Here is a 21795-nt window from a genome sequence, read left to right on the forward strand (position 1 = left end):
ATTAACAAACAGCTTTAGCTATCATGATAATGAAGGATACAAGACAAGGGAGTCACTGGGCACCATGAAGCAGCCACTAAAGGGCACACTGGCATTTTTAGATGTGTAGTCTTCCCCCTAGTGGTCTAACTCCATATTACGGCTACCGTCATCAGGCCTTTGAGTCCATTCTGCAGCTGTATGTGGCCCGGGCTGACTACGAGGAGTTTTGCATCCCGATGTGCATATTGCCTGCCACCATTAGTAACAATGTGCCTGGCACTGACCTCAGTCTTGGAGCTGATACATCCCTCAACGCCATTGTGGAGGTAAGGGCCCAGCAAACGAGATGAGGGGAGATATTAAGAGCTACAGATATGCTGAAGTGTTACCGTTAATAAAAATTGGGTTTAAAAGTGTCAAAACTGTTGTTGTTCACACAAATCCTAAAATAAAGACCGCTCGATCAGCACAACAGCAGATGTTGCTTATGTGCCTCGTGCATTAATATTGGTTTGTTGTATTTGAAATATGACGATTTTATTATCTTCCGTTACCATCCAGGAGGATGTAGAGAATGTACTTTATTATTTATTCATTATGTACAAAAACAAGGCAAAGAGGGCAAAGAAAGTACAGCAAAGACTTGGTTAACTGGATCCAGTCCTGCAAGGTGCAGTCATTTGAACTATGCACGCCAATTCATCTACTAAAACTTTAAGAGAGGAATGAGTAAACAGAAGTAAAACCCGAGTGTCAGTGAGTACGATGCATGTCAGTGACTGTTCCTGTGTTTTACTGACTGTGTTGATTATTTCTGGCCTCTTGTGCATTTGGTACCAGATGGGTGAAGCCAACTAACAAGACTTTAAAATAAGAGTGTTTTTGAGAAGGTAAATAGGAAAGGACACCTCATCTGGAAGCCTGAAATCATCTGATTAGACTAAAGGGACACACAGGTTGACTCTGATGGTAAATTTACCAGTTCTTTACAGTCTCCTTTGTTCTTTATTTATTCTTGGGAAGAAAAAAACCCTCTCAGGCTAAAAGTCCACACTAATGCGCATTGTTTTTTCTCTGTTTTGGCCTCCCGTCCACACTGAGAAGGCGTTTTCGCTGATGGAAAACGCAGCGGTTTGAAAACGCTCTCGAAAATGCATACATTTGGAAAGGGTGCTTTGGCGTTGCAGTATGGACAGCAAAAACGCATGTTAGTCATATGATGCAGTCATGTGACCAATTAAACTAAGATAGCGGAGGGCATTATACAGCAGTTGTTTTGTTTGCTCTGAATTTTTAAAGATTAATATCAGTTTGTACCTGCTCCAGATAGATTTTCTTCAAATTCTTTAACTCTCACTTGCTTTTTCAACTTTGTACTTTTGTGTTACTCGCAGCAACAACTCCACCTCATTGTTAGTCCATTTAAAAAACTCGGTGCTTTTCCTCAACATTCGACGTTTCAAAGAGCCGAAAAGTACATAAGCGGCAGAAATGACACCGTTTTCAAATCTGTCCGGGCTAGTGTGGATGTAGCCTCAGTCCGCGACCATCTACATCAGGGGTGTCATAATCATTTGCATACCGTCTAGTTTCACCTGAACTGGGCGAGGCCTGAAATAAAATCACAGCAGAGTAACTCTTTTGCTGCAAATGTTCTGTACATCCTGAAAATATTTGCATTTAATAAATCCTCCACTTACAAAACTGATGATAAGATGTCTGAAGAAATAAGCACGTTTTTAGCCTCATGCCCTGGTCTGTCCACATGCAGCCAGTCGACTGCCACGTTAAACAATCAGATAAATTAGTTTCAGTGTGGTATGACAGGCTGTAAAATAAATGACTGGACTGAGTTACTGAGTCAATCTGTGCATCTCTAAGGACACTCAGCTATTTTATGTACTTTAAAGTAGAGCTGATGCAGGTATCTTTTCTTTTCTTTTTAATTTTATTTTACAAAGTGATGACATATATGACATATTTTGGGACTAATAAAGGTATATCAAATCAAATCAAATCATATTTACCAGTTTTCACCCACAATCAAAAAGCTCAGATGTTTTCTCACAAATCCTTCTTATATTATCAGGATAAATAAAATATTCCTGTCAGCTCTACTTGTGTGTACAGTGTGTTTTGCATTTGCATGCTCTCTGCGTGAACATATTTTTCTTGTTTAATGATTGTATACTGTTTTATGTGTGTGTGAATCAGACATGTGATCGCATCAAACAGTCAGCTAGCGGCACCAAGCGGCGAGTGTTCATCATTGAGACAATGGGGGGCTACTGTGGCTACCTGGCCACCGTGGGTGGTCTGGCTGCAGGCGCCGACACTGTCTACATCTACGAGGAGCCATTTGACATCCGTGACCTTCAGGTTAGAGAGAAAAAGTCTGTATCCAACAGAAAATGCCTTATTTTCATGTCTCCTCTCATCATCAGAAAATACCAAGACCTCTCGATGACTCTTATAGCCATGATTCCTGTCAAGTCCTTTTTGAGTTCCATTTAATTTATTTTTTGTATGTTTCATGACTGGATTTTATTGGTAACACCATTTATGAGGGCAACAGCATAAACATTCAGGATTCAAACTGCTCCTAATCCTCCGTTTAACATGGCTTTTTTATTTTTGGGCTCTGTATGATGTCAATAAGAACAGAAATTCCTAATATGGTCATCTCAGCCACACAACTGAGCCCCACCCACGTAATGTTCAAGCTTTCTGTCTACGACAGGCAGCCAGTTAGAAGAAAGTTGGCTAAAAATGGCTTGTTTTGAAAAGTCAGGGCATCCGTCCACTTTCTTCTGTTGCAGGGCTAACACAGACTTCCAGCCAACCCTGCACTGGATTATGAATCAAGAGTTCAGAATAAGCAACATAGAGCTGGAAATGAGCCTAATACCTTTCACTACATTGCACATTTCCATCCTTAGCAGTAGTGGAGCAGACTGATTGCAGTGCAGTGCAGAAGCTTCCGTTAGTCAATCAGTGCCTCTGCCTGGATGTTTCAGGGCTGTGCAGGTGACCCAGATTATAGCAGTGCACATGAAGCAACTTATTAATAACCTCTGAGCTGCATCAGTCATTCAATGACAGACAGATCTCATCAACACAGATCAGGTCAGGGAGATTAGAGACGTCAGGACTATTATTGTTTACAATGTTCCTGTTACATACACTTTTAATATTAATTGTCTTTTTATTTATTTTGTCTGTGTATGTTTTACTTAATTTTAATCTAACAATGTTGAGTTCTTTATGCTCTGTAAATTTTGTCAAACTAATTTTCTTTTTAAAAAGTCTGGGCGCAGTGCACAATTTAGTTTTTTAGAAGTCTGCCTTTGCATATGAACTATAACTAGTACGTGTCACAAAGAATTTCAACCATAAAAATGCATGAATAGGTAATAAAACAAACAAACACTTTTTCAGTGATCACAATGAGAAGCAGTAAAAAGCGCATGTGTGTGGTGTCGTAAACCTGCATTTCTGTTGCATTAACCCTCTTGGGCTCACCAGCTGGGTAAAAGACAAGATATGGCGCCCCATGGTGGTGTAAATGTTACCTGCAGCTCTTCACTCTGCAATGAGAGACTGAAGAGTGAGAGTTGCTCTTGCAGGTTTAATGTGAGAGACTCTGTGTTTTCAGGCCAACGTGGAGCATCTGACAGAGAAGATGAAGACGAGCATCCAGAGGGGACTGGTGCTCAGGTGAGGCTAAACACCTTCATTCTTTAAAGTTACATTTAGATGCATTACCTTACACAAGCCTGTGGGATTTATTGTACGGACCTGTGCGTACGTCTGCGATGAACAAAAAATGCAAAATGCTCTATTTTTAAATGTCATCTGCAGTGCGTTATTTGTAAATAAGTGTTTCTCAATTATGTATATAAAACCATTTTGGCAAATAAAAGATTTTTGATTAACCTTACACTTTATTTCATGTCCTCTATTGAGGTTATTTTAGTCCACTGCACCACCACGCTGTTGGAAATTGCTCCCAGCAGGACCGAGGTCTGGAAATAGGACAAACGTTGTATTTTGAACCGAGTGCAGGTGACATTGTGTGCCTGCATAATTTCATTATTTTAAGATGCCCTCAAACATAGTGGTGCATCACAGCATCTCTATGCATGCATGCAGTGAAAAGCAGAGCCTGGATGAAGGGTATATGAACGCTGGTGTGTGGAGACTTAGCAGCCTGGTGACTCTGTGTCCTCTGTTAGTTGATAAATGGGTTCAGGCATTGTTTAGAGCATCTTCTTTTAAGGGAGCACTTGTTATTTGGTGAAGCGATCCCTTAACCGGCCTGTTACCCTTGTGCTGTGTTTTAGAAATGAGAACTGCAACGAGAACTTCACCACAGATTTCATCTACCAGCTTTACTCTGAGGAAGGGCGAGGAGTGTTCGACTGCAGGAAGAACATCCTCGGTCACATGCAGCAGGTTGGCCACGTGCACAAATGAATGAACGCGATGCTGTGCTTGATATGTTTATCAGCAATGATGACAATCTGTGATGCAAGGAGCCAAATCCACAAAATATCTGCTATCCTTTATCCATCCATCCTGTCTATCTGGGAGATATTGCAGACATTACTGTGTAGAGTTATGTTGCTAAACTAGTGATTGTAAGTGATCAAAATTAAGAGTTATAGTGTAACAGAAAAGTGCACTTAACATTATTTTAGATACTAGACTTGTGATATTTTATATGTAATGCCCTTATTTTGAATAAATATGACTTTTTTTCCATGTCAGGGAGGAGCTCCATCTCCCTTTGACAGAAACTTTGGTACCAAAATTGCAGCCAAAGCCATGCAGTGGATCACCCGGACACTCAAGGAGTCCTACAAAGGAGGCAAGCACATAAATGTGACACTTGATTCCAGCGAGGATGCAGAACATTTAGGTGTGAAATTGCTTTGCCTCAGTTACAAAAGCTGATGCTTCTCTTCGTTGCAGGGAGAGTGTTTGCGAACTCGGAGGACACCGCATGCCTGCTGGGGATGCGTCGCAGAACTCTGGTCTTTCAGCCTGTGGCGCAGCTCCGGGACGAGACAGACTTTGTGTAAGAAGATTGTTTAATATCTGTAGCAGTGCAGCTCACAACCCTGAGTAAGTAAGCTCACAAGCTGAGCTTACTTACTGTGTGAGAGGAAAAATGTTTTAGAGGACCATTTGCAGATCTTTAACATAGTTAAAAACAAAAGGTAGTGCTAATGCATCTGAACCAGATTATTAAGAACAAACCTGGAAAATATTCTGACCCAATTCCCTTAAAATTCTCTGAAGCAGCGGTCCCAGGCTTTTTGTTTTAATCTTGCTTTTAAGATCTCTGTGGTTAAGAAATAGTGTAGAGAACATTCGTCTATTCTCTACTTTCAGTCACAGGATCCCTAAGGAGCAGTGGTGGCTGAAGCTCCGTCCTCTAATGAAAATCCTGGCCAAGTATAAGACAAGCTATGACGTGTCCGACTCCGGGCAGCTGGAACACGTGACGCGGGTCCGACCCAAAGACAGCAACACCTCAACGGCCATCTGAACCGCCTCACTTCCACACGCAGAGCTTCACTTCAACAGGACAACAGCTTCACAAAACAGTGACGGCTACTCACTCACTGACTGATCAGCTGCTGACTGACTGCAAATACGTTAAGGTAGATTATAAAAGATAGGTTATTTTAAAAGCTCTATTGAATGGTAAAGTCACGGCACTTTTCAGAAGGGATTCTATATTATGGGTCATGGGATTTGAGATTTTATTAAGTAGTGTGAACTTCCTAGCAGCGCTAATATTTTATTTTATAGATCCCTAAAAGTATTATATAAGTAAACACACATATATGGACCCTGTTCATTATGTACTGTATAAGTATTTAGATTTTATCTCCTAAAGAGTAGCTATATCTAATTTTATTACTTGAAGATATGTAGCTGAGCAAATGTTGTGTAAACACAGCTTGGCTGAAATCCGGCTTTTGTCACCTTTACCTTGTACTGCACTTTGAGCCCCATATTTAATACGACCCCCTAAAGCTGCTTATACAGAGAGAATATATTTCACGAGGATCACATGCTTTCAGCATGTTGGCCAGGTTGATTATAAAATGTTGAAACTTGAAGGATGTTTTTCTTCTGGGGGTTTTGGGACGAGCTGGTTGTGTGTCCTGTCACCTGCTAATTGTGTGTTTGTTGTGTTGTTGCCTTTGCTTTTTGTATCCACCCTGGGCGTTGTGTCTGGCATCTTGTAGTGGTTATCTGTAAGTAGGGTCCAATTGGCTGTTGCTGTAGCTCCTCAGTGAGACGGAGAGTGTCTGAGACTACGCAACATTTATGTGCTGGCAGTGTGACGTGTTCTTTCACAGAGTAATAAAGCATTTATTGTGTTGAAACTCTAACTGTTTTGTGTTATTGTATCTCACTTTTATGTGGCTGGCTCTTTGTATTTGTTTGATGGGAGGAGCCTGAGATGTTGATTGTTGGATTGAGTCATAAATTAAACCGTAATGTTGTGTAACTTCACACAGGCACCAGTATAACTTCTATCCATTCATTTAGACAGGGGCTTCAAAATATCTGCAGCCATCTTGGTAAAGCAGTAACTAGCAGAACCATGAGATTTACTTAGGTTCAAGTACTCTGGCAGGAAGTAATTCTGTAAAAAACAGTAAATTACCAGGACAATGGGGACACCGATTGTGGAACGAGACCATACATCCATTCGCTTCCGCTTATCCTTTTCAGGGTCGCGGGGGGTGCTGGAGCCTATCCCAGCTGTCATGGGGCGAGAGACAGGGTACACCCTGGACAGGTCGCCAGTCTGTCGCAGGGCTAACACACAACGACAGACAACCATTCACACTCACATTCACACCTAGTGGCAATTTGGATTTTCCAATTAACCTATCCCCACAAGCTGCATGTCTTTGGACGGTGGGAGGAAGCCGGAGTACCCGGAGGGAACCCACGCAGACACGGGGAGAACATGCAAACTCCACACAGAAAGACCCCGGCCTGATGGTGGAATTGAACGCAGAACCTTCTTGCTGTGCGGCAACAGTGCTAGCCACTGTGCTGCCCACTGCCTACTGTTAAAACTACCTTTAAAGTATTTGAGCCCAGGCAGAAATATTACACAAATATCTTAAATACTGGACCAATTAAGTCAATATTTGGGGAAACTAATTTCTTTCCCCCAGGAATAAAGTGTTTTAATGACTCACCAATGACAGATTTTGTATTCCAATGTCATGATGCAGCATTTAATTCTAATATGTACATAACAGAATATGAATAGGCAGTCATACAAGTATTTCAAATGGCAGACACTGATTAGGTAACTTTCTTCCTCTTTCTTTTGTGCGGTTCAGCTTTCTTTTTGCCACCATTTAAAACATTTCTGAGATAACACTTGTTCTTTGGATGACCACTTTGAAAATATCTACTGACAGTCCTATTTTATAATCCATGAAGGATCTTTTTTAATAACGTCATTCTCCGGGCCCAGAATGGCAACGCCACACGTCTTCTGACCAGCACTGAGGTACCTGCAGAAAAAAACGAGGGATTATTTTGCGGGCATAAGAAAGCTCTACTTGTTGTAAATAAACAGCAGCAAATTGCATTTTGCAGGATTGGTCAGTTTTACCTTTCAGCCACATCCACTAGGTTTTTATGGTCAACAGCAAAGAGTCTTTGTCTGTGACTCTGCTTCATCTCGTCCGTGACCCCACTGAGGAACTGACCCATGCCTGCACCAAAGACAGAGTCACAAGCTTTGCATCAGAACATAAAGAATGCTGAAATTACAGCTTCAGCTAAGGGATCCATTCGCTCTATAAATTCAACTGTATATTATTACTTCAAGTCTAAAATGATGCAAAATAGTTAAAGATGGGGGAAGGTAGCATGTGCACCACACTGGCTGTGAGAGTCTGAAGGCAAAGTTCTGTACAGATGCATAAACACACACAAAATTTACTCTATTATGAAGCCTTTTTGAATATTTACAGATTCATTCTCATGCAAGGACAGAATGTGTTAAAATCCTTTAAAGGTTTGATGTAAACTGATCCAGGCAGCTGCTTTCAGGGAACCTCTCATCACTCAGATGGCACCTCACCTTTGTCTGCGGGGGCCACAGGTGAGTCCACCGCTGAGAAGACTGACAGTTTGGCTTCGTCGATGTCTTGCTGGGTGAACTTTCCTGACTTTGCCCACTCGATACCGTTACCAAAAGCAGATAATGTCTGCACTGTGTTTGGATCCCTTGGACACAGAAGAGACAACACATGAGGTCAAAACTCTCCGAAATTCTTATCATAATTTGAACTTTCAATGTTTCCTGCCTTCCTTCCCTATTGATACACAGTAAACCTTTGTATTGAACTTCTACCCACCTGTAAGAGTAAAAGGTGAACAGGCCTCCTCCTATCTTGGCCCCGCCTCCATAAGCTCCGCCTTTCTCACGGATCTCTCCATGAAGAAACTTTGCTGTCATCATCCTGGCTAAGATGCACAAACTAATGAAGGAGTAAAGAGAAAGCGTTTACTGCATGCAGTTATTACAAATGCATAACTGAGAAAAAAAAAAGCAACACATTTTCAGTAAAATTAAGTAAAAGAACACACTAAAGCCGCCATAAACTGTGTTACAGTTATTTACCTGCTGCTAGCAGGATGTAATGATATCGTTACCTGGCATAGTCCTTGTGGGAGAAGGGCACTGCGCGAATACTCTCACTGACAAAGTTGACAGGGAAAGGCATCTGAAAGAAAGTCTTCATTGGACATGGATGGAAGGTTGGCTCCTGAAAAATGTAAAACCGCAAATTAATTTAATTCTAAATCAGAAATGGATTACTTATTGAATTATGAAGATGTTAATTGTAACAAAACAATTCTTCAAAAATTGATCAGTGGATTAAGAAAGAAATAAAGAAAAATGTAACTATTGAACCTACTGATATTAGTTTTCTTCGTGGGCCATTGTCATCCAGAGGGTTTATCGGCTTCTGCAATAAACACAGATTAAAAAAAAAAAAAAAAAAATTGGATTGATTATAACAATGAATTAATTCATTTACACATATTTTGTTTTCCCTGTTCAACTTCACCTCAATAATATTTGGTCTGACAGGTTTGCGTTCCTTTCTGTTCTTAGCCACATCCTTTATAAAACCCTCCAAGTGTGCCGCTGCATCAGATACTTTCTCTGGAGTTGAGTTGATTGCACATCTATATGGACACATTTAAAATAAGATGCGTTGAGTGCCTGATATTTCACTATTTTATAGTTCATTATTTACAGTGAAATAAAGATAAAGTCTACATATAGCAGGTGTATTATGGACCCACCTCATGTTGTTTGGGTTGAAAAGGTGTATTTTGAGCCTGGGTAACGTTCGGATGATTTGGCTGAGGTCTGCCATCGCAGCTGTTCTCTTCATAAACGTAACCTGTTGTTAGAAGATGAAGTATTGGTTCCAAAGTATTGACACCATCACATCTCTACCCTTTGTTGCAGAAATTTAAAATAACATGAATAGTGATTTTAAACATACAGTACATTTTCTTTGACACAAGACACTGTTGGATGGAGTTTGGAACCAGGCCCGGGGAGCGTGCCTGAGGGCGAGCGCCTAGTTGCTGGGACTTAGTTCATGAGGCCTGGGCGGGCCTGGCCCCGAAAATGCATGGCTTGGTGTTGAACCAGTCTCCTGGAGAGGGGCTTGAATCTGTCTGAGTCTGGAGTTGCCCTTGGTGAGAGGCAGTAAGCTGGGGTGGGTATCTAAGTATCCCCTCAGCTTGCTGCCAATATGTTGGGGTTTTTCTGGTGGATGAGAGGATTTGTTCCTGGCGCCTTCAAGACAGGAAATAGGTCCTGACTGTCATCTGTAGTCCGCAGGCTGATGATTGCCTGAACATGGTCCATTGCACTGAGCTGCAGCTACAAGGTGGTTGGTGCCTGTGGTGGTGGTAACCCCCGAACCAGATGGTGGACACCTGAGGTGGAGGGAACCATTAGGTTGAAGAAGGAATCCTATCCGGCTTTGTTAGCCGGTGGGACTTTGGAGGCAGTACTTAGTAAGTACTTAGTGATGTGGACACAGTACCGGTCAGTCGAGGTGAAGAGAGCTGAACATAAAAGCAAAGCTCTTAATTTACTGGTTGATCTACATCCCTACACTCGCCTATGGTCACGAGCTTTGGCTAATAACTGAAAGAACAAGATTGCAAATACAAGCGGCAGACATGAACTTTCTCCAAAGGGTGACTCAGACTATAGCCAATACACTTCCACATTGAAAGAAGCCAGTTGAGGTGGTTCCCTGAGTCAGATGCCTCAACCACCTATGTCCCACTGGGACACACTGGTGAAATTATATCTCTCAGCTGGCCTGGGGACACCTTTGTGTTCCCCCGGACATGCTAGAAGAGGTGTCCGGGGAGAGGGAGGTCTGAGGATCTCTGCCTAGGCTGCTACCTCCACAACCCGGCCCCGGATAATTAGAAGAAAATATAAAACAAACAAATAAACAAGCAAAGCAGCTTTGCGGATAGCTGGATTTTTCTGAAAGGTTAAGCCTTTATTAAAATGTACAAAGATACCTGTTCCATCCCACCAAAAGTCTCCTGGAGGTCTCCAGCTGGAGTGAGGTGACGACCCGCCCGAGTCATAGCATACAGGTGACCTGAGTATGCGATACTATTGGCCAACTCCTGTGCTGACTGCATCACCAGCACCCTCAGGCGCTCCTCGTCATCAAAGTGAGGACTAAACGACAAAATAAGACCCATTAACTGACAGTTCCATCTGTTGGTGTCGCTAGCAGTGGAAAATGTAAAAAGCTGGGAGGAGTTACCTGTTGAATATGTCGCTCCACAACTGAAACATGTGAGGAAGATTCCTCTCCAGGCACGAAGAAGATAAGAGGATACCCTGAAACAGAAGGTAGAGATCCAGATGTTCAACCACAGAAAGGAAGTGCTAAGAGCTCACTGAAGTGTCTTTAGAGATAAAGTCTTGGTCTAAAGTTTAATTCTATCCTTCATGAATTATTTGATTATTTATTATTATTTTTCATTTGTTATTTCTTTTCAGAGAGGCCAACAGATTCAGTTCATGCCACTGTGCACTGTGTAAAAACACAAGGAATCAAGCTGAAAGCTACTTTCTGTTTTGCATTTTGCACACAGCAATGATCACAGATAGAAAGGTGTTATTGGCTTAAAACACACTTAGCTGGCACTGACCTGCTCATATGTATCCAGCTCGTTGCAGTCAGTGATGACCTGAGTGGAAACAGACATGCCCCCTGTCCTCAGCTCCATCTGCTGGGCCTGCTGCCTATAGTCCAGAGCTCCACAGCCCATCCTAATTAAACAGACAAACATATGCGGACACACAAACAGACATTTGAAAAATCTTTAATACTCCATTGTGCAATCCATTTGGCATTGCATCACAGTCTGATAATTTTTTTTCAACAACCTAATCTTTTTTTATGTTTTCCACTGTGATTACACCACAGCACACTTACCTTATTAAGGTCCCCAATAACCACCGAAAAGCAGCGCACATTTCGGTGCTTTTTTTTCCTGAGCTGTGATACACTTTTAGCCAATCGTTTTGCGTTTCCGAGAATAGTAGGCGGGGCCAGGTACGTACGTTCTGTTAGCGCAGAGCTACAGATTAAAAATGTCCAAGGCGAAGCGGTTAAAAGTCTGGCTGTACTTCACAGCAAAATATGCAAACTCAGCAGCCTGCAACAAGTGCTTTAAGCTGATACTGTGATACTGTCAAAGGAGGTAACTCCTCAAATCTCATGAAACACCTGGCGACGCATAGCGTTTTTTTAAAAGCCGAGAAATGCGCCGTATTTGATGGCAGCAGCAGCCGTTCTTCTCTGCGTGAGTAGCTTAATGTTGTTCTTGTGTGATTTACGTTTAGTAGGCTAACCACGTTATTACATTAATGCATGTAAGGTGAACTAGCAAACATCATCATAGCTACATGCGGCTGTCTTCTTGTTTGATGGCAGATACTCCCTTCACCCTGGCCAAAAAGGCTAAAATGACCAAAGAAAAAGTGGAAAACAGTTAAACATGAGAGGTTTTTGGACAAAGTTTGTGTTTTTTCCATTGTTTAAGCACTGCTTCCAGCCAAGAGTGATACCATATATGCCCCATAGCTGCAGAAAAGGCTAACATTGTTATTTTTTTACAAAAAAACAGCTGAACATGAGAGGTTTTTGGACCAATTTTGTGTTCTCCATTCTTTAAGCACCGGTTTGAGCACCGGCACCGTTTCAAAAGTACCGATTTGGCACCGGTATCGGATAAAACCTAAACGATACCCATCCCTAGTCCCCAAAGACTGTGTTCACATGAGTCAACACCAAATATTAACAGGCAAACCAGAAAACCCAGAAGAGATTACCAGCTCAGTGCTAAACTGGTTTTCAAATAACATTTGAAAATAAAATAAATATTCAAAGCTGAAAAAGAATTCAAAGATCAGCTTCAGTCTGTAGTATTAATCAGCACAAAGTAATCCAGAAAACTTGATAAGTATTTCATTTGGAAATATTTAAAAGTATTTAAAGAATGATGTATCAGCAGGAAGAGACATTTACCAGGACTCCTGAGCGCTAATCCTTGCTAGTAAGCACCGCATTTCAGATTCATCTTGTTCTGGTCTTGCAGACCAACAGGTTACTCACTTGGTAATAACACTGCAGAAGAGCGGGACGAAAACCTTGAGGTCCTCTGGAAGGGTGTTGAGATTACACAAAGCTCTGAAGTACACCAAACCATTGGTGGGCTGCTCACAGTACTGGACCGGAACGCCTCCTATGAAGAATGAGAAAGTGCTCTATATACAGTTTATATAAGACAACAGTTTTCGTCACACGCTCTTTGTAAATCAGCATAGACTCACACCTGCAGTGCTTATTTGAACAGGAGTGATGGGTATCGTTGGCTCGATGTCGGACACTTTGAGTGCTGGCAGGCAGGAGACATCCTGGGTTTGACTCTGAGCAGCCAGCAGCTCCAGACCTTTCCGAGAAGAAAAATCACATTATACTAACATCTACTGAATGCAGACCTGTCTTAATATACAATGCTTCAGGTCGGTAATATTCAGTTTAACAGATTACACCCACGAGTGATCAATCTTCTGGCAGTTCAAATGTTACCTTTCTCATAGATCTGCTTTCTGTCGCTGTCAGAAAGAACCTCGATTTTCTTCTGAAGTTTCTCCTCCTCAGCTTTGGCCTGTTTCTCCAGGTAGGACTCCTCTGGGCTCATTGACAGAGTCAGTCGGTGTGTGTTCTCCTAAAAACCAGTCAATGACAATTAATCCGAGGTGGCATCCTTTGTTAGCAAATACCTGCTCTGCATTATCCTTGTTAAAGCATTTATATATTTATGTTATATGTTTTTTCATTTGTTTCACGAAAGGACTCAGGAAATGTTTTTTGATACTACAACATAAGAAATAAACTGTCAACTATGAAACAAAGTATTTTATTATACTCTCAGCCTGTAACTGTGCAATTTATCTTCCCAACAATGTTAAATAGTAAAGCCCTGAACCTGTAAGTAACATAATTTAATGAAGACATACAAACAAAAAATATTTCAAACACTATGTGCTTAAATCACCTTAAAGTATTGCCTGACTTTCTCCTGGAGAAAGCGAGGGTTTTCCTTCAGGGCTTGTCTGAACTTGGCAACACTGTCACTGATCTGCAGCAGCTCCACTGGGTCCCCATCATGGTTCCACGATGAAGCTATGTACTAATAACATAAGATGAATAAAGGTTTTGGTGAGGAATTTACTAGGATTATTTACACCTTATAATATATAAAACTCTTAAACACTGTACCAAAGACAGCCTCCCAAAAAATAACAACAGTTAAATTCACATTCTTGATTTGTACAGAATTTAAACGAAAAAACAGGGGAAACAAACATTCAATGTGAGGTTTTATGCAAAATGAACACACACTAATAAACACAGCACTGCAAAGCCATACTTGGACGTAGGCGGTATGTTTTTACAACTACAAGTGCCCTTGTAGCTGTAAAAACAAAATAAAGGTCACAGATAAACAACAGTAAACTCACCGAGGCCAGAGACAGGCCGAAGTTTGTGGTCTGATGTTTAATCTGGATCTCAAGCTTATGGATAAGGGCCTCAATCCTTCTCTCCTCAAAGCCATTCCTTTGTTAAATGACAAGTGTGAAAATTATTCTTTGGCTTCTTCCTTCTTTCCTGTTTTAGCTTTTTTCAACAATTAAATCTTAAGTCATACATATGCTTTAAACCCTACAGTAAAGATCCTGCTGTATTCTGTCGCTCACTCTGTGCAGAGAAAGTAAAAGTCCTGAGGTATAAATGTTACAGAAATATTGGTTTTTCAGTAAATACAACAAGTCTGTCATATTTTGTAAATTGTAACTTATAAGTGGCAAAGCTGTGCCTCCTCTCACTGCTCACCAATGGAACTAAATGCTTAACCAATTCGTGAACACACTCAAAAAACAAAACAAAAACATTAGAAAGACCCATGACTTTTATTTTGCCCAGTAAAAAATTGAAAAATTGATTCCAGCATACAATGTTTTATTTGTTTTCCTACATTTTTAAAATCTGCTACATAAAGTGCAAGATAACAGTTGCTGTATAGGCTTTAGTTTGTTACGCCAAAGAAGGAAATTTTGACAAGAGAGGAGACTTGATCAGGGAACTTACTCTATAATTTTATCGATGGTTTGGCTGATGATCTGCTTCACTCTCTCTATATCCTCCTCATCAACTCCCTGCAGTCCGATACTGAACGACGCCTCTTTGGTGCTGCCATCATATCTGCAGGATGCAACACTTGTATCAATACTCCACAAGTACATGCAGGTTATGGATGCTTAAATGGAATTCTTGCGTAACAAGTGGTAAGAGAATTTGTGAAGAGTAAGTAGGTATACAGACCCAAACTGTATGCATCAGTTATTAAACTTCCAACAAAACTGGTGAAATTAAAGGTTTGATGTGGATGTTATAACGCCTGCACACATACCCAACAACAGAAGAGAAGTCTGTTCCCAGTTTGGGTTCGATGAGAGATTTGTAGAAGGGAGAGTTTGGCCCAGAGATCATCAGAGAAGACAGCAAGCTGAGAGTGAGTCCTTCAAATGCATCAGTGATGCTAAAGAGAAAAACAACAATAAGAAAAAAAAAACACCCATTTTTACTGTCAGGAACACTATGGGAGAGTCAATGTTGAAACTTTAACAGGAACTTTCCTTAATGTGTGAAGCACTGTGTCACAGTGGGTTCTTATGGGTTAAAATGGCTCTTGAAAAATTATCTACAAAAAGGACTATATAAAACAACCTAATTGAAATTAAAAAAAAAAAGATCAACTCTAAAAGAGGAAGAAGTATGTGGGGTTACATCTCATGTTGAACTGATTTTTAGCAGATATCTCTACAGGACACAGCAGGAAATAAATGATATAATCTTACTCTCCCAGCAGATAGCTCACACACACTGTGTTCTGCTTGTTTGGATCTGGAGCCAGAGGATCAGGACTGCAAGTCACATGGTCCTCTTTCTGGGAGAAAAACAAATATTCACAAATCAAATATTCAACTACCTTTTGTAGCAACTAAAAGCATTCTTTGAAATGATAAAAGAAACAGAACTTTGTTTATCTGATTCAAGGCAAAATAGATTATCACTCCAACACACTGCAGCAGAGACACGCTTAATGTGAGCTTACAGGACTGGTCCAACGTGGCTGAGAAGGAACTTCTGTTTTCGGGTCGATGCAGGCAAACTTGGACAAAGCTTCTTCTTGAATCTGCTTCAGATGAGGTTCTAAAGGCAAATCTCCATAAGTGAAGAACCTAGATGTAAGAAAACATTTAAAAACAAAAATCTCGTTTGTTTATAGGGCAAGATATTCTAATGTTCCCAGTTCACATTTATTTTACAAAACAACCCCAAAACGCTTCAACCATAATTAGTCATATTTAGGGATGGGTATCGTTTAGGTTTTATCCGATACCGGTGCCAAATCGGTACTTTTGAAACGGTGCCGGTGCTCAAACGGTGCTCAAACCGGTGCTTAAAGACTGGAGAACACAAAATTGGTCCAAAAACCTCTCATGTTCAGCTGGTTTTTTGTAAAAAGATAACAATGTTAGCCTTTTCTGCAGCTATGGGGCATATATGGTATCACTCTTGGCTGGAAACAGTGCTTAATCAATGGGAAAAAACACAAACTTTGTCCTAAACCTCTCATGTTTAACTGTTTTCCACTTTTTCTTTGGTCATTTTAGCCTTTTTGGCCAGGGTGAAGGGAGTATCTGCCATCAAACAAGAAGACAGCCGCATGTAGCTATGATGATGTTTGCTAGTTCACCTTACATGCATTAATGTAATAACGTGGTTAGCCTACTCAACGTAAATCACACGCGAACAACATTAAGCTACTCACGCAGAGAAGAACGGCTGCTGCTGCATCATCATCCGTCATCATTTCTGCTACACTGACAGGGCTAGGGGCCAGGACTCTCCTCTTCGTGTTTTTGGGGGATATTGCTAACTCCAGGTCCGATAACTGGCAACCCACGCACAGTAGATGTGCTCGGTGTGAGGTCTCGCAGCAAGCTATCATACGGCGCATTTCTGGGCTTTTAAAAAAAACCCGCTATGCGTCGCCAGGTGTTTCATCGGATTTGAGGAGTTACCTCCTTTGACAGTATCACAGTATCAGCTTAAAGCACTTGTTGCAGGCTGCTGAGTTTGCATATTTTGCTGTGAAGTACAGCCAGACTTTTGACCGCTTCGCCTTGGGCATTTTTAATCTGTAGCTCTGCTCTAAAAGAACGTACGTACCTGGACCCGCCTACTATCCTCGGAAACGTAAAATTATTGGCTAGAAGTGTATCACAGCTCAGGAAAAAAAAGCACCGAAATAAAGCACCGAAATGTGCGCTGCTTTTCGGTCTGGTTACTACCGTTTATGTGACACCGGTACCCATCCCTAGTCATATTCTTACAGTAACTCTGGATGATTTATGCATGTGCCTATTTACCTTGCGTTGCTGGGATGGTAGTGTGTGGCATGGAATTGTTTAAGTTGCTCCCATGTAAGGTCAGGAATGGCCAGAGGTTCTCCCCCTGACACCACAGAGTAGGTATGGTCAGGATACAGTTTGTTCTGGAGGTGCTGGGCGTACAGACGCTCATTGTCTGACTGTAAGTACACACAGCAAGAAACATTATTCTAAACTAAACATTTATTACAAACATTTTCTGTTTTTATAAATGAAAAAGCTTAAAGTTGGTTTGCAGCAGGCACTCTGTTAATTTTGAACAAAGTCATACTTCTTACTCTTTTTTTTGAGTCCACACACAGACACAGTGTAACCCTGTCTCCAGTGTTTTCTTATCATCCACCATCTTATCAGTTCAAGGCTAAACGCTGTTTATTTACACAGTTAAAGTGCCAGAGTGACAATTTTTATTAGACAAAGAAAAAAAGGAGTGCTGTTCAGAAGAATTTATTACTTTCCTGCTTTTTTTCTTATTCTTCTTCTTCTTTTTTTTTTTTTAAAGTTATGCAGTCGTTAAAGGCTTCTGTAAGTGTGAACTGCCTCAAGCAGTTTTTATTGATTTTTAAAAAAAAAAAAAGAAAGAAAGAAAAAGTCATATGAAAGTAAAGTATTTCTCTTAAGTATGAAAAAAGAAATTGAAAAAATAAATAAATAAAAAAAAAAGAGTTGTTTACTTTGCATTTGATGGAGAGTTTGTAACCGAAAAGTACCCGAGGTGGGGAAAAAAGAGCATTTATGAAAATATTATATTCTATACATTTAGAAGCTTTGTGGCTGTGTCAACTTACAAAAGCACCCTTCATTTCATTAAACACCACTCCTTTAAACATTAGAGGGGAGTTGTTATCTGTGGGGTCTTCATTCTCCAGCCTCCAGCCTTCCTGCCTGGAAAATAAACCACAGACAATCAGATCAGACAGCCAGGCTTTCTTAGCTGGCTCAACAAAAAACCTAAAACCCCAGTCGGTGATAACAGGTATTATATTGGTGGTTATTGGTTTTATCTTTGAAGCTGGGCTTCCTGCTTCTGCCTGTGCTCACATAAAAACTAGGGTTTCATGAGACATACGACTGAACAAAATAATCACTGAGTGACACCAAGTTCAACCAGAGAGGTGATGATGATGACGACAACTGGTAATAAAAATCTGTAACGAACCAAGAATTAACAGTAAAATGTAACCTTGTTGTAAAGAGAATAAGAGATTACTGCTGCAGAGGTTTCATCACATAGAGCGACAAAATTAAGATTTTAAATTTAACACTGAGTGAAGTCGCGCTGCTGTTTTATTTCTCAGGTGTCGACAGCACAAAAGAAATCTGAAACTTTAAACTGAATACATTTAAACATCAAAGTTTACTGTCCCACAGTCTAACAAAGGAACCGCCCAAATCACTTCAGTTTGTCTTCAGATCAAACAATGTCTCATACAGTTTGCCCTTCTTTAACTTCTTTAAGTGATTTTTGTACGGTACACTTTATCAGCTTGTACATATGAAACATATTGTCCAAGCACAGACTCTACATTGTACCTAAAACATGCTGTAAATAAAAGAATTGTTGAAAACATGGCACTTCTGGACGACTTCAAACTAAAACTTGGTGATTCATGCTGATTTAGCCAGATAAATAACGCCACTTTGCTGACACAGAAACCTCAGACTTTAATAGCTTAATGAGGCTGATTGACTTTAATCTAACTTTGTAGTTCACCCCTCAGCTATCTTCATTTCATCAGAGAGAACAGATCGGACACACAATCTATACTTCTCATCACTGAAGTGCCACAATAACGGCATCATATCTGAAAATAAAACTTGTTTACCGTTTTGCACTTGATTGCAGTACAAACTTAATTGCAGTTACACTCGTAAATGTAAATACGTAACGATGATCTAAACTCACCAGAAATCCTGCTCTCGTAAACAAGGAAAAAAAACTGCATCCAGATACACCGATAGAAGATTCTGGAAGTCCTTCCCATTTTGGGTTGAGAACGGATACATGGTGTAGTCACTGGCTGTTTATCAATAATGGGAAAGGTCTCATCAGAAATGTGAGAAATAACCAACAATCATTTAGAATACCTTTCATTTTCTTTTGAAGCTGAATGATAAAATAATGACTGGTTTTTGATTAAATAACCACTTAGCTTGCACTTCTGAGAATTAACTTTATTTGGTGCATGGAAACACTCATTGTTATTATTTAACGCAATAAGTAAATATAAAAAGCATAAATAACATAAATTAAGAATAAATATAAAAATCCAAATGTAAACACATTACAGTGCAAGAATTTACATGACTAATGAACAAGCTTTCACAGCTTTTCTCTCGTGGACTTGTAGGTCACACAGTCAATTGACGTCCAAGTTATGCTTCCATACCTGTGAATGCATTCATGAAGGTGGACAGCGACCTATTGAGCATCTTGAAGAAGGGGTCTCTGCAGGGATATTTCTCAGATCCACACAGCACTGTATGCTCCAGGATGTGTGGTACCCCTGTGCTGTCCATGGGGGTCGTCCTGAACTGGACACTAAGGGAGAGAGACTTTAAGTATTTTTAAAAGGCTAGATTGTTTTTACGTATATAGTTTTGTTATGACTTGAGCAAAACAAACAAACAAAAAAGCCCCACAACGCTAACCTGAAGAGGTTGTTGGAGTCATCCCGTGCTGCATGCAGATACTGAGCTCCAGTTTTATCGTGCGTCAGCTTCACTGCTGTGAGAAACAGGTCAGGGACCGCTACAACCTGGGAAGGAACAGAATTAGTAGCTTTGATCACAAATGGTTTGAGAGCAGGTTCATAAAGGATCATAGCTCACAGCAAGATAAATGGAAGTTCAGTCAACAATAAAAGAAATGTCACAACAGATCTCTCACATTTACCTGTAGAGAACAGTTCCACATTTTTGAAACACGTCTTAAAATATTTTACAAGCTAACCCCACATAACTTAGTTATACTGCATTAATGTCACCTAACAGAGTCAAGCCAAAATTTAAAGTGTTCCTACTTCTTTGACCGTAAAGCCGTGGATCTTCTGCCCCGGTTGGTACTGAAGGGCTCTCTCTCTGGCTGAAGTGCTCTTCAGCCTCCATGTGTGCTGCTGTCCATTGAAACTTAAAGAAAAAAAAGGAGTGCAAAGTTTAGTAGGTATTTTTACAAAGAATATAAAATATATCATACAAAATAATCATAATACATAATTTAATAATGGTTATTGTGGTTTACAGTAGATGCCAAAGTTTCAGTTATGATGTTCCTCTGAAAATGTTGAGGTTAAAGGGCTGGACTGAAAGCCAATGCCCAAAGAAAAACTCTGAATGACCGTCAGAAAGCCTGGAGAACTACTGCTCAAGAAACATTAAAAATGCCAAGAAGGTATAGTTACTTGGAAAAAAAAAAACTATAAAGAAATGAGGGATGACTCAAGACTTTTGAGCACTATTGCACTTTTTTGGGACTTTTTGACCATATCCACCATGTCTTTTCAGACATGCCCACCCAGGTAAGAGTCTAGTAAGACAATTTCCAGTTGGGACCACAGGCAAAAACTAATCACAACAAATCTCAGAATGACTTGAAATGGTACAACACCTGTGCCGGCTCATAGAAAGCCTTTATCAAACCCTAAATTAGCTATCGTTACCCGTCACTGGAACAAAATGCAGACATTTAACCTCTACTACAGCTCCTAAAGCAATAATAACTGATTACTGGCTATAAACAGTAACGCTAACTCTGAAGCCATAGGTTCTCATCATTGATTGCATCAGCTTTTTCATCAGTCTTGTTTCTACTATTGTATATAAAGTAACAATATTTGAACTACACATCAAGGTTAACACTGTCTTTCTGTCTAGACAGAGTCGACAAAACACACACACAAAATTCCCTAATTAACGGTTAGCTTCAGGACGTCTTGGAAAACTCACCTTAAGTATCGAAGTTTCTGGAACACTGACTTCGTCTGTCGAAACATTGTTACTAAATTAAGTTACTACCCCTACCCTTAAAGTGCCCAGTTTTAAACTTACACACACTCCTACGGGTTAATTGTCATTATTTGACTGAGCATCCTGTGCCGTCTGCTACCTAACATGCCGTGTGTAGCGGTGCCGTTGACGTTGAATGGGAACGTACACGTAAAAATGGCTGCGACACCGGCGCGCGTCGCAGATCTGACAACAGGTTTCTGCTCGATTTCACCGATCCTACAGCACTGCAATTCTACAGTTACCGACTGAGCAGTTTTTACCACGCGGAAAGCTGAACATTCACCTCGAAGCGTCCCTGTTTGTGATTGGTCAACGTTGAAGAAGAGGAGCTACAATTGGTTAAGCAATGTAAGGTCTCCGAAGTTACTAAACGGTGACTACAGGGTTTTTTGAAGGACATTTAAAAACGATCTAATTAGGGACTTTAATTTTGTTACAATTTGTAAAGAACAACAATCTAAATAACGTCATTCCGCTCTCTAAAAGTTTATTAAACTTTAAAAACAAAACACAAATACAGTACAAATTTACATTTAATGCAGTTACAAACAACCTCCAGCAGATGTCAGCATAAGATCGCATTAATTTGACAAAAGATAATTCTCTTCGAGCACGTTTGTATTAGTTTTATCCCCACCCCCCTTTTTTTGTAGCACTCA

The 21795-nt window shown here is 40.4% G+C and overlaps 2 protein-coding genes across 9 annotated transcripts in view; one reads left to right on the forward strand and one right to left on the reverse strand.

Moving 5' to 3' along the window:
- Positions 1-6392, forward strand: part of LOC113010761 (ATP-dependent 6-phosphofructokinase, platelet type-like) — a 48186-nt gene extending 41794 nt beyond the window's left edge. For 4 of the 8 annotated variants that reach the window (XM_080292999.1, XM_080293003.1, XM_080293000.1 and 1 more), the window contains 7 exons: positions 156-308; positions 2197-2361; positions 3638-3699; positions 4326-4437; positions 4753-4852; positions 4957-5062; positions 5380-6392. In XM_080292999.1, coding sequence (XP_080149125.1) covers positions 156-308; positions 2197-2361; positions 3638-3699; positions 4326-4437; positions 4753-4852; positions 4957-5062; positions 5380-5536 — 855 coding nt within the window. In that variant the 3' untranslated portion in view covers positions 5537-6392. The remainder of the gene's footprint in view (positions 1-155; positions 309-2196; positions 2362-3637; positions 3700-4325; positions 4438-4752; positions 4853-4956; positions 5063-5379) is intronic. The other 4 variants (XM_080293002.1, XM_080293001.1, XM_080293005.1 and 1 more) reach the window with 1 other exon arrangement.
- Positions 6393-7227: 835 nt separating this feature from the next.
- Positions 7228-21335, reverse strand: pitrm1 (pitrilysin metallopeptidase 1). Its single transcript, XM_026150281.2, has 27 exons — positions 21074-21335; positions 20152-20257; positions 19781-19887; positions 19519-19670; positions 19035-19149; positions 17917-18013; positions 17108-17268; positions 15787-15913; positions 15530-15618; positions 15082-15210; positions 14760-14873; positions 14132-14228; positions 13666-13800; positions 13197-13335; positions 12940-13056; positions 12720-12849; positions 11251-11371; positions 10860-10936; positions 10606-10771; positions 9352-9452; positions 9111-9231; positions 8958-9008; positions 8692-8804; positions 8394-8516; positions 8117-8262; positions 7643-7745; positions 7228-7541 (listed from the first exon to the last, which is right to left on the reverse strand). Exons 1-27 carry the CDS (start codon positions 21118-21120, stop codon positions 7448-7450), a joined length of 3078 nt encoding a protein of 1025 aa, XP_026006066.2. The 5' UTR covers positions 21121-21335; the 3' UTR covers positions 7228-7447.
- Between the last annotated feature and the right edge of the window lie 460 nt (positions 21336-21795).

Source organism: Astatotilapia calliptera, chromosome 18 (assembly GCF_964374335.1).
Source record: "Astatotilapia calliptera chromosome 18, fAstCal68.1, whole genome shotgun sequence".
Lineage (NCBI taxonomy): Eukaryota > Metazoa > Chordata > Actinopteri > Cichliformes > Cichlidae > Astatotilapia > Astatotilapia calliptera.